The 12687-nt window shown below is 42.8% G+C and overlaps 1 protein-coding gene across 1 annotated transcript in view; it reads left to right on the top strand.

Annotated features, from left to right (window-relative positions):
• The first annotated feature begins 567 nt into the window (after nucleotides 1–567).
• Nucleotides 568–12687, top strand: part of LOC141410430 (uncharacterized) — a 589957-nt gene continuing 577837 nt past the window's right edge. The window contains 3 exon segments of the mRNA XM_074058543.1: nucleotides 568–800; nucleotides 4285–4411; nucleotides 5874–7203. Of these exon segments, the coding sequence (XP_073914644.1) occupies nucleotides 768–800; nucleotides 4285–4411; nucleotides 5874–7203 (1490 nt within the window). The 5' untranslated portion in view covers nucleotides 568–767.

A 12687-nucleotide genomic window follows, 5' to 3' on the forward strand; every position in this document is an offset into this window, starting at 1 on the left:
AAATATTTTGTGTATTTCACCCAGTAACCTTCAAGACCATGTTTTCTCATTCATGAAAACAACTAAGTACTCGAGGAAGGAAGTAAAATCCATACGGGTTTTTTTTTTTTTTTCGTCTTTCTTAAATTTAATCCATAGTTTTCAAAAAGTAAACTTTCACGTTTTTCTTCTTAAAAAAATAGTACATATCGTAAGATCAGTGGTCTTCAGGAGCATCTGAAATAAAACAGCCTCTGAGTGTATGCTGAGCTTGATGGAGTTAGACACATGGGGCTCCAAACACATAGGGCACACTTGCAGACATCAATCCTCAAAACACTGTTTCCCCTTTTCACAATGGTGGAATCCCTTCCTCTACCCTTGCATCTGAATAAGCTTTTCCCAGCACCCCACACAGCGGAGCTTAGACTTTCTCTCAGTTGTACTTAACTCCCAGCTTCATGATCTGCAGAAACTGCATTACCCAGAATGCTTTACGACGAACCGTGCGGCAGCTGAGCCAATAAGAGCTCAGAATTTAGCGTTTCCATGGAAGCCCAAAGGAAAGGGTGGAACTTCTGGTGTTCTCACCGTGGCGGCCATTTTGGCTTCTTTGGGGTGTGTCCAACTGGCTCAGAAACAGGTGGGGTGGTTCTGAATCGAGGTGACAGGACGGAGCCGCTGTCCCCGCAGCACAGAGGTGGGCCTGAGGCTCGGCGACTCCGCCGTTGGTGACCCGCGCTAGACCCGGGTTAGCGACCGCGGTGCCCCTGTCCCCACTGCGTCGGATGGCGGCGGCCGCGTTGAGGAGCCTGACTGAGGTAGGCGCCGCATCCTCCAGCGTCACCCGAGTCCAAGACCTCGGAGAGAGGCCTGTGAGCCGCCCTACAGTCCAGGGCAATGGGGCTTTCGCGGGTGAGGCCCCACTTCTGACGTCTGTGTGCTGGGGTGTGGGACAGTGACAGAGGGACAGCTGAGTCGTGGGGACGCGAGTCCCGGGGTCCGCCCCTCCTATAGGGAACAAAGAGTGAGGTAGAAATTCCTCCTGGAATGGCAGGCAGAGGGCTGGGTCGTTATCGTGAGGACTGCAGAAGCCACGGAGAGTTGTGAACAAAGGAAAGACGCCTTCCGTCCAGGTTTCACAAGTTTCCCAAAGAAAGGATCGAGTGGGAGGGGGCAGGGGGAGGTTGCATACCCTATTCACTGTCCCTGGGCTGGTGACAGGTGACGATGAGCACTGAGGCAGGCAGGAAAGTGTGCCATTCCAGGGTCACCTGATTTCAGGCCCAGACCTGGAAACAGAGAGGCACACGCCTGTTCAACCCCACCCTGGTGGTTCCTTCTAAGCCCATCTCTTTCATGTCTGTAGAAGGGCTTATGGAAGGTAGAGGGTGCACCACTCCCTCAGTGCCCCCAATAACCATTATGTTCTCTGGGTTGTGGTCATCTGGAACTCTTAAGTAACATTATCTAGTTTTGGTTGTCAACCCCGGGAGAAACTCCCAAGACCTGGTTTCTGTGTCCATGCCAGCAGTTACATGGAGGTGTCTCAGTTCTAGCAACCAATGTCCACAATTGTGGAAGGTTATCCCTAGAACTACAGCTGCTCAGAAGTAAAACTAAGCTGGGATTATTCAGAAAACCAAAAGTCTCCCGTCTTTGAGATGAGAACAAAGGAAGGAGTAGGGATTGCAATGGTTGCATGCAGAATAGAGGTTGCACCTCTATTCTGGAGGTGCTGGGACGTTTGGGTGAGAACGGGAATGTGACCTTGCCAAGGGCTTAACAGTCTCCATATGTCTGCAGAGTGGAGAACAGACAGGATTTGAGGGAGAAGGAAGAACAGGGTAGAAGCTACAGCCATAGTCCAGGTGAGGCTTCACGGACCAGAGTTGTGGCTTAGGAGATGGGATTATTTTCAGACTGGTAGTTTTTAAAAAGGGCAGGTAAATTTTCTTTCTTTTTTGGTGGTGCTGGTGCTTGATCTAATTTTCTAATGTGGACAGTGGGAGAGTGGAAAAAATGATTCAGTGATGACCCTATGGTTTTTGTGGGAATAAAATTTCCATCAACTGCTATGGAAATGTTGATATTAAGAGTAATTTTCACTAGGTAAATCAGGGGCCTTGATTAGATCATGTCAGGAGTTATGAGGTCAGGTGTGTGTGTCAAAAGTTAGGTGGAAATTGTTAGGAAAACGCCGCACATCGCACACAGAGGAGGCTCACAAGAGGTATCTCATGTCCAAAGTTTAATAAGCAGGCTGGCTGGCCGAAAAGAAAAGGGCACAGCAGCTTCTCTCGGCGGGTCTGGCCTTAAGTAGCATTTGGGAGAAAGCAAGGGCAAGGGATGGACAAAGAGAGGTGGTGGGAGATAAGGGACAGTGGGGCTTTGTTCTGCAAGGGATGAAACCAGCTGTGGCTTAGGCTGCAAAAGGGGCAGTTCTTATCAGAAATGGAATGACCACAGTTCCAGGCCATATCTAAAAATCAAGTTGGCCATGGTGGTTCATGCCTGAAATTCCACCAACCAGGAAGCACAGGTAGGAGGATCACTGTCAGAGGCTGGCCCCATGCAAAAAGACAGGAAACTATCTGGCACACACAGGTCCTGACTTCTGACCCCAGTTCTGCCAAAAACAAAACAAAAAAGTTTGCAATTTTTCAGTGATGACTAAGACATGGAATTAAGTGGGTTACTGAACACAATTCTGGAAATCTGGTGAGTGATTGAGGACAGAGACATCCAAAATGTGGTTATCGTGTGGACTGAGCTGTGTGAACTATGGATAAAAATGTAAAAGAGGAAACCTTCAAGTTACATTGTAAACAGTGGGACTTGGAAAGAGTGGGTAGGGCTAAGGACCCAGCCCTTTAATTGGATACTTGGGTGAAGGTATTATGCTTTACAAACACAGGTACAGGGAGTAATTGGCCTTGAAGATAGGATATATTGGACAGGATAGTAGGAGGAATGTATACATGCAGAAGAATAGTAGCATTTGAGGCAAGATATCACTCAAGCTGGACTTGGTGCTTATTCACCACTCTGAAATCATCAGGATTTTATAGTGACTTCAGGGCCTAGAGTGTTTCATTCAGTCTGGAAGATAAGGCCAGGAGTAAATATGATCATATGTGATAGTCACTTAGCCTGAAGCAAGTGGCCAATAGGACTGGTCCTTGAGTGTCAGGTAGAGGAAGTTTGAACAGCAAGTGCAGAACAGAAGTGGAATTGTGTCATGGGTATCTGAAATGAATCCAAGTCTGTATGGCTATGTATGGGGCAAGAATTGAGCTCAGCAGGGAGCCTTCATAGGACTTGAGTCTGCTACCATACACAAGAACCCTAAGAGGTTTAGAATAATATGAGATCCTGTTTAAATAACTCTAGATGATGTATGCTAATATATTACGTAAAACTTTGAACTAAGGCCCAATATGTGGTGACTTAACATCTGGTGAAATCAGGTTATCATATGGCTAGAATGCAAGTGTCCCTTTCCACTTTTCTGCTGATGACATCTCCAAATAGACTGTTTTTATCAAGGGCCCTTGTTCCATTGCAGCAGATTTCAACTTCCTATCAGACTATGGAGTTATTGAAACAAGTCAGTTCCAGGAACCAGGGCTCCCTTCATCTTTTCAACTTTCAAAGCTTACAGAGCTTATCCCATGGGCCCTGGTGGCTCAGTTTTTCTGAACTGTGCCTCCATGTGGTCTTGTGAGATCTGTATTGTCCTTTCTCCCAGAGTATGTGTATTTATGATTGATTAAACTGATGTTTACTTAATCCAGTGTCAGATACTGTGTATTATATAACCCTAAGATGAGAATCACCCTCACCAGTAGTGTGAAGAGGTGATTAGAATAAAACCACATGTGGGGAAACCAGGGAGATGTCTATGATGTGGGGCAAGTGAGATGGTGGTAGTCAGGGACAGGGGACTGTGGTATCTGGAGTTATGGGGAATGTGTAGTCTCAAGAGTGATGTGCACTTAGGGAATGATCCTTATAGTCCAGAGTCCCATTATCGAGACCCACATGAACTTGAATAAGTGGGATTGCTTAAGGAGGGAGAGTATATCCTTCTACTAACCCCCTAGCTTAGTTTTCTGATTTTATAAATTCTTGTTGCTCATGAGCCCCAGGAGCAATGAACCCTTAAGAGGACAGTGGTATTGGGGATTTCTCCCCAGACTTGGGGACCTGGAGAAGAGGATTGTCATATCGTAAATATGTGGGGAAATGGATTGTGTGTCCTCAAGAGGGAATGTTTGTAGTTTAATCTGTCTCTCATGGCAGGGCAATGTGACCTTTGAAGATGTGGCCATACACTTCTCGTGGGAGGAATGGGGTCTCCTAGAAGAAGCTCAAAGATGCCTGTACCGTGATGTGATGGTGGAGAACTTGGCACTCATAAGCTCCCTGGGTAAGGACCTCACATCCATTTGTGTGTGCTGAACTAGTTTCTGCCCTTCCTCCTTTTCCCCAGGGACAAGTCTGCTCTCACGTCAGGACCATAGGCTGAGCTTCCCTCTGTTAACAGCCCCAGGACTTGGAGGCCCTGATGTAACCCACATTTCTTACCCTCTCCATGATGTGGTGCCTTTCTCCAGCTATGAGGCCCCTGTGTTCCCAGGTGCTACTTCCTTTTGACTGACCCATATTCTTGCCTGCCTGTATCAGGGATTATAGGCACTGACACAGTCTCACACACACAGGTCCATATGGACCTGAACTCTTGCAGAGCTTTCCTCTGAACTTTTCTTTGTAACAGCAATGATTTTCTCTAGTTGACAAAATGACTCAAGTGGTAGGAGTGCCTTCCAAGTAATGATTTTCTCTCTCTGGGCTGTCATCTGGTGAGTTTTTTCTGGCTTGGTGCTAGCCGCTCTTCTGTCTTGTCTTTGCCTTACTGCTTGCATCATCTAGATGCCATGCATTTGTTTATCTTGAAAGTGAGGTAGATATTCCTCAGTAATTTACAGAATGGCTATGAGTCCAAGAACAGCAAGATGGGTGGAGAAGGAGCCTGGCCTCAGGTAAGAGAATGATATGATGGCTGTGTTTAAATCTTAGCAGATATCTGTTGTGTTTGACTGTTATTTTGGTGCCAATGCCAGTGGCCACAGCTCATTTCTGCTTTTCCTTCATTAGTCTTGACACTTTCCCAGTTTGTGAACTCTACATATTGTCACTTCTACTCTTACATTTAGGCTGGAGTTCATCCACATGTGTATGGACTCCACATCTCTCCAGCTCTCCAACATTGATTTCTATATATTGTGTAATGAGGTATGCACACAGTCTTTCTTTTGGCTTTAATGGGGCTTGAGCTCAGGGTCTCATGCTTGTTAGGCAGGTGTTTTACCACTTGAGCTCCACTTGCCCTGTTTTTGTGTTAGGTTTTTTGAGATAGGGTCTCACAAACTTTTTGTCTGGTCTGGCTTCAGACCATGATCTCCTGATGCCTGCCTCCTGAGTACCTAGGATTGCAGATATGAGACACCAGCACCCTGCTAAATCATCGACCCTCCTTAAAGGTCAGCTGCTCTATTAAAATTATGTTTTCCTGGGCCTACATGATCATCATACCTACTAGTCATGCGTCACCCACAGACAAGGTTCTGCTGACAGTTGTTTCAGAAAATTGTTTTCAATCCTCTCTCCTATCTGTCTCATGCATTGTTATGTCCCTTACCTCATGAGGACTTTCCCCATTCTGTCATCTTTAAAGCCTGGTATTGCTGTTCAGCCTCATTCTCAACTGGACCCCACTCCTTTATTCTGTAAACAGTCCAATGGATTTGTTCTTGGGTTTGTCATACCCACACTTCTGCAGAGGCTATATGTCACCTCCTGTTAAAGTCAGCAATGTTTCTTGCTTTTAGGTTTTTGGCATGGAATAGTGGATGAGCAGACACCCTCTGAGAACAGTGCTTCTCTGAAAGGAATGTCCCAAGTCAGTGCTTCCAAAAAAGGCCCATCTCTCCAAAAGTCTCACAGTGTGGTTTGTGACACCGTCTTGAGAGACATTTTGCACATGACACATCACCACCAAGAAACACATCTTAAGCAGAAAGGGGACACTTGTTGGGCATGTGGCAAACAGTTATATTTCACTGCGGACATTGGTCAGCATCAGAAGGAGCACTCTGGAGAGAAATGCTTCGTATACAGTGTGGGCAGAGGCTTCTTAATGAAGACCAGCAAATTCCTTATGTCAGGAAAGCACTTTAACTGCAGGGAAGTTGGGAATGACTTCTTGGCCAGCTCAGGATTTACCCATCAAAAGGCCACTTGTATTGAGAAGCAGTCAAACAAGAATAGTAACCACAGGTCTGTCTCTAACAGTGGAAAAACTCATTGCAGTTACAGAGAATTCACAGAAGCATTCAGCCACAAACACACACTTGGTCAGCAGCAGAAAGCCCTCACTGGAGAACGATGTTACACATGCAGTGAATGTGGGAAGTCTTTTAACAAAAGCTACAGCCTCAGTGATCATTGGCGGCTTCACACTGGTGAAAAGCCTTATGAGTGTGGGGAATGTGGGAAATCCTTTAGGCAGAGCTCTAGCCTCATTCAGCATCGAAGAGTTCACACTGGAATACGACCTCATGAATGTGAGAAGTGTGGGAAGTTATTTAGCAACAAGTCCAACCTCATTAAACATCGACGAGTTCACACTGGAGAAAGGCCTTATGAGTGCAGTGAATGTGGCAAGTCCTTTAGTGAAAGTTCCGCACTCCTTCAACACCAGAGTGTTCACACTGGAGAAAGACCTTATGAATGCAGTGAATGTGGGAAATTCTTTACTTATCATTCCAGTCTGATAAAGCACCAGAAAGTTCACAGTGGTTCTAGACCTTATGAGTGCAATGAATGTGGGAAATCATTTAGCCAGAACTCCAGCCTCATTGAACACAAGAGAGTTCATACTGGAGAAAGGCCTTTTAAATGCAATGAATGTGGGAAATCCTTTAGCCAAAGCTCTGCACTCCTTCAGCATCGGAGAGTTCACACTGGAGAAAGGCCTTATGAGTGCAGTGAATGTGGGAAATTCTTTACCTACAGTTCAAGTCTCCAAAAACATCAGAGAGTTCACACTGGATCAAGGCCTTATGAGTGCAGTGAGTGTGGAAAATCCTTTACTCAAAACTCTAGCCTCATTAAACACAGGCGAATTCACACTGGAGAAAGGCCTTATCAGTGCACCCAGTGTGGGAAATTCTTTAGTCATAACTCTAGTCTCATTAAACACCAGAAAATTCATAGTCGATAAAAGCTTTATATGTGGCAAATACGGAAAATCCTTTAGCCAAAATTCCAGTTTCATTATACATTGGAAAGTCCCTCCTCAGAAAAGACCTTATGAAAACAGTGAGTGTAAGAAAGTATTTGGCTGAATGCCTTTCTCAATGGATGCCACATAGATCTCATGGGAAAACTGCCTTTGATGCGCAGGCATGTGCTATGTCTTTGTTCAGTATGACAGCTCTGGAGAACTGCAATAGTACAGTCTTCTTGAGTAGAACCTCTCTCATACATCCAAACCATGTAAATTCCAGATATGGGGAGATGCAGTTCATGTTTTAACCTGTTGAGATCCCTTGCTGGATTCATGCCACTAGTTCTATAACAGAGGCTATTTCAGCTCTGCCTCCTGGCAAGTGCTCACAGTGTGTGCAGGTAAGTGAACCTTGATGTTCTCCCATTCGTGGGACGAATGATTAAGTAAACCTAAGCATTCATTCCCTTTTCTTTTTCTGAGGTAGGGCATGGACCTGACCCAGTTTGGCCTACAGGATTCTACTGTTGACTTAAAAAACTGGCCTATATTTTTCCAGAACATTGTTGGTCTCATGTGACTCTTCATGGACTTTCTCAGCCTTGATATCACCACCTGCCTTCCATTGATCTGGTTTGTATGATAATAAAGTTTTATTGTTTAAACCACCATTTATCTTGGGTGTTCTGTTTACTGCAGGATGTCTTTTGAAAACAATTGGGTTCTGCTGCAATGAAAGGGTGGTTAGGTTTTGTTAGAATGCCAAATTTTGTCTCTCTGAGGCTAAAGTATGATGGCAGGATATAATTCTCTTTCTAGTTTGGACCTTGTTTTCCTTGTTGCCTGAGTCTCCAAGGAAAAGCTGTAGGTTGTCTTTGTTTCCAGGATGCCATGATGTGTTGTGGGTTTACAGGTCAACCCACGGAGAGGGAATTTGTGAAGGTTGGGTGGTTTTAAGAGCAACGTGAAATGTTCTTGTTCACAGTGGATATTGCACCATGCTGAGTGCTGGACAGGAAAATCCTGTTGGTTAGGTCCCTCAGAGGATCCCTTTGTCTTGATGTCCTGGTCCTAGGATATCATCACAACTTGTAAGATTACAGTTAGAATCAAATGTTAGGGAAATATTGGAATAATAGAGAGTAGAAGAGAGCCACAACTTGGTTGGAAGGTTCATATTGTACATGAGAGTTTCATGATATCCCACTCATTTTATGAAATCTGAGCAGGTAGCCAAAATTCTCAGAACTGGGTATCTTGGATAGCCCAGGTCATTGTCACATAAAATAGTCAGAAGGCTTTATGGATTCTGTAGCCTCAAGCTGTTCATCTCAGGTCATTGCTCTGCAGTCAAGAAAACCAAGTTAGAAAGATGGGAGATCTCACTTTGTGAGCAGTTAGCATTCCTGCTGAGGCAGGTGGAGATAGCCTTCACTGCTTACCTATATTTATGATGGCTGAGGGAAAGTGTCTTCAGGTCCTGCAGAAAAAGGTATTAGAACCAAGACAGGAATATTAAGCCTAAGTTTACAGAAGTGGCAGAAAACTAAAGCTTTTATTTTGAGCCACATTTTTAAACCTTTAATAAAGTATAAATGACATGCAATAAATGCCATATATTTAAACTGTACATTTTAATAAGCTTTGATATTCATATAAATTCATGAAATCATCCTCATAATCAAGGTAATCAATTGTAATACAAGTGAATCTACCATGTAATTATCTTATGCCCTTGACCATTACTGCCTCTGTTCTATAGGAAATCATTGATTTACTTCCACTATGATAGTTTTTATTTTCCAGAATTTTACATGCTGTGTACTTTTTTTTTTTTGAACTCTGAGTGCATTCATGCAGCATATTTATCCTGTGATTCATCAGTTGTGCTTAAATGAATTCCAGTTTTTGGTACTGATATGTACAATGTTCTATTGGTATACAACCATAAATACTTAGTCATCTACTCATGGATGTTTGGAGTTGCGTAATTTTAGGTTTTTGCAAGTAAAACCGGTGCTGAAATTTCAATACAATTCATCAAATGGACAAATGTTTCATTTCTGTTGTGTTAATACCTTGGAGTGCAATGCCTGAGACACAGGGTAGGTGAAGAAGTAACTTTTTGAGAAATGCCAAACTCTGAGCTAACATGGTTGTTCTCTTTGGAGCCCTGTGAGCACTGTTTGAGAGTTTAGATTCTTCCATCTGCTTTCTAAGTGGGTATGGTTAGTATTTTTTTTTAATATGAACTCATTTAATAAATGTGTGGCAGTGTTTATTTGTGGTTTTAGTTACATTTTTCTGATGCTTCATTATGTTGAACATTTTTATTTGCTACATGTATATATTTGGTAGAATGTTTTTTCATATCTTTGTGCCTGCTTTATAAGGAAGACATCAACTCTGTAGAAAGCCTTATGGCCACAAGTCTTCTAGTACTCTACACTAGCCGTTGTAATACAGCCATTAGAATAGGCAAACAGTCAGACATGGGAAAGGGAATGGGTCCCCATGCCCACATCTGAGATATTCTGAATGTACCATCATCCTGGGTTTATGATTAATGAACACCCTTCTTCAGATTCTCCAGGACTGAGCAACATAAGCATGTGCCCTGGCATGTTTAGGCCAAGTTAAGGACAGACCCAAGAGTTATACCATAGATTTCCCCACTCTGGCCAACCAGAGACCCCACACAACAATAATTTGGTTCTATTGGTTTATACCCAAGTTGCTCCCCTCATGCTTGGAGGTGTACTGTCCCCATTAAGACAGACTTTCTGAACTAACTGCCCCACAGATCTCCAGTGGCATAACCTACCTTTCACAGTAAAAGACTTTCTCTAGGACTTCATTTATTCTTTTTTCTTGCTGCTGAGACAGTACTGTAATTTTAGACATTATAGCCAAAGTACTAAAATCATGACATAATCACACCCACAGAACACTGAAAACGGTAACATACCATGGCTGTCAACAAACCAGATGAACAAGAATATTGATTTTCTTAATTCTTTGGGACAGTCAACAAATTATTTCTAACTTCCTGATAGTTCTTTCAGCAGATATTGTGAAATGTCAAAATTTGCCTTATGAAGCCACTTCACCCTAGGGATTTTTGCATTGTGCTTCTGAACCTGCAGAGTCAACTTCTTTTGCCTTCACCTGGGGAGAATGACAGTGTACCTGGCCAGTCATGTTCTGTGGTTCTTTGAAGTATTCTCCTACTTGTGTGGTCCTTAATCAAGACTTAAATGACCTCAATTTCACATATGATTGAGTTTTGGTGCAATATGTGAATATGGTCAGACAAGGAAGCTGAAAAATAGAATATATATAGTTTGCTGTCAGACTTAGCAGAAAAGGGACATAAAGTTTCAAAAGGATCAGTTATACTTTTGCCAGAACACTTTCATCATTTGAGGCACAACCTATTAAAGAGGAAGAACTACAGGCCACCTATTCTTAATCACAAACACACACAAAACCATTCAGACTGGCTGTTGCAGTGAGCGTGAGTCCTTAGTAAGAGACATTTAAGGCTGTGAACCCAAACATGAACAGCCTTTAATAGCCTTCCATCTGCATTCCTAACTCTGAAAAAAACACCCTTTTTTCTATTTGTGCTTGGGTAAACTGGACAAACCCTTGGAGTTTTAACAGAAGGCATTGCCTACTAGCATATTACATTGATGTAGTGTCAACATTGCCCCCTTCTCTTATGGCAGTAGCTGCTATAGCAAAATTGTTGATACTTCTGATGAACTAGTTCTAGGCCCCTTGACCTCAGTTCTTCATGCAGCACAAACATTACTATTGACTGAGAACAATGCTTCAGCCAACTAACTGAGCTCTAATTAGATCCCATTAGTCTCTGCCTGACATTACTAGTCAGTACTGCAGTTCACTGAATCCCACCAGTCTCCTGCATTTACCAGTAGAAGGAAAAACTCCTGATTATTTTACCTATGGGACCTCTCTACCTTACTCTGGTTTATTATAATGTCAATTGACAATCCTGTCCCATAGATTTTGTTGATAGATTCTACCTCAAAACCGAAACTGAAACATACTCTCACTAATTTAAACTCTCCTTTGATATACTAGCCTGTTGTAAAAGAGTTGAATCATCAGAACCTCTTGTACTTACTACAGCCTATAAAGTAGATAAAGACCAGAGAGTAAACATATACCCAGGTGGCAGGAGTGATTTTGTAGTAAGCCACAGATTTGGGATGCTTTGGGAGATTTCTCACCTCTATTAGAATCCCTATGTAAAATGGACAGTATTTATGAACACTTTAGATGTACTCCTGCTTCTTTTAGAAGTGACTATAATCATGTTTGGGGCCCACATAAAAATAAGTGGAAACTGAAGGGAATGCATGGAAGACTATACCAAATGAGGTACTATACTCATTGTAATTATAGTATTTGAACCCCACACATGTAATTCCTGTGGAGAGTAGGCTATGCCCTGCCCTGAGTTACTCCAATTTATGTAAAATAGCAACTTTCAGCTGTGCCCAGCTGTGAGTTACTACATTTTTTTTCCCGAGTTACTCCATTTTTTATAGAACACTTTCCCTTCACTACTACATTTTGGGTACATGTGCTAAACTAGAATGACTACATCCTACCAGTGCAGGTAAGCAACCACCTTCTGCCCCTAACAGTTATGGGCACAGTCTGATAAATGACTTATATGCACTAATGAAAAAAATACCAGTTGTGCATTGATTGAATTAAATCAGCAATACATTGGCATGTGGATTTATCACACAATAGTAGAAGCATGGGCTTTCCCCCTCCCCTTAGGGATCAGTCTCAGGGGAAGCACTCTACCATGGGGCTGCATCCCTAGTCTCACATGAACTTTTAAACACGCTCACAAATGGTGCAACTCTGTCACCAAGTTGCATAAAAGAAGAAACACAGCACACCAGCCTATGACCTTGCCAGAGATCCCTCCAGGGTATTTTACAGCTTTTTCTTGGGAGATTGCCAAGTAACAAACTTCCAATTGTCCCCAGACTCAATTCAGTGCAATTGTGACCATTTAATAGCTATCTGGACCCTCCACCTGACTGGTTCCTTAACTCAGTGCCTTACCACCTGCACTGACTCTTTGCATTTGTATTGATTCTGATTTGACTCCTTAAATGGCCTCTTTGCTCTCTTTCAGATTTTCTGTAACCTATTTGTTGTTTAAAGAGTGATACGTGTTTGAGTGTAATGGTATCAATAGTATGATTGCAGTAGAATAAAGAACTTGTGGTTGTCATGGTGACAATACCAAGTGATACCAGGAGTACTTGGTGAAGTAAAGTCCATGAAATTGACAAAGTTTGTGAATCTTGATAGTCAACAAAATCTGACATTGTGGCAAAATACAAAAAATGTTTTCTATG

Source organism: Castor canadensis, chromosome 16, assembly GCF_047511655.1.
Source record: "Castor canadensis chromosome 16, mCasCan1.hap1v2, whole genome shotgun sequence".
Taxonomy (NCBI): domain Eukaryota; kingdom Metazoa; phylum Chordata; class Mammalia; order Rodentia; family Castoridae; genus Castor; species Castor canadensis.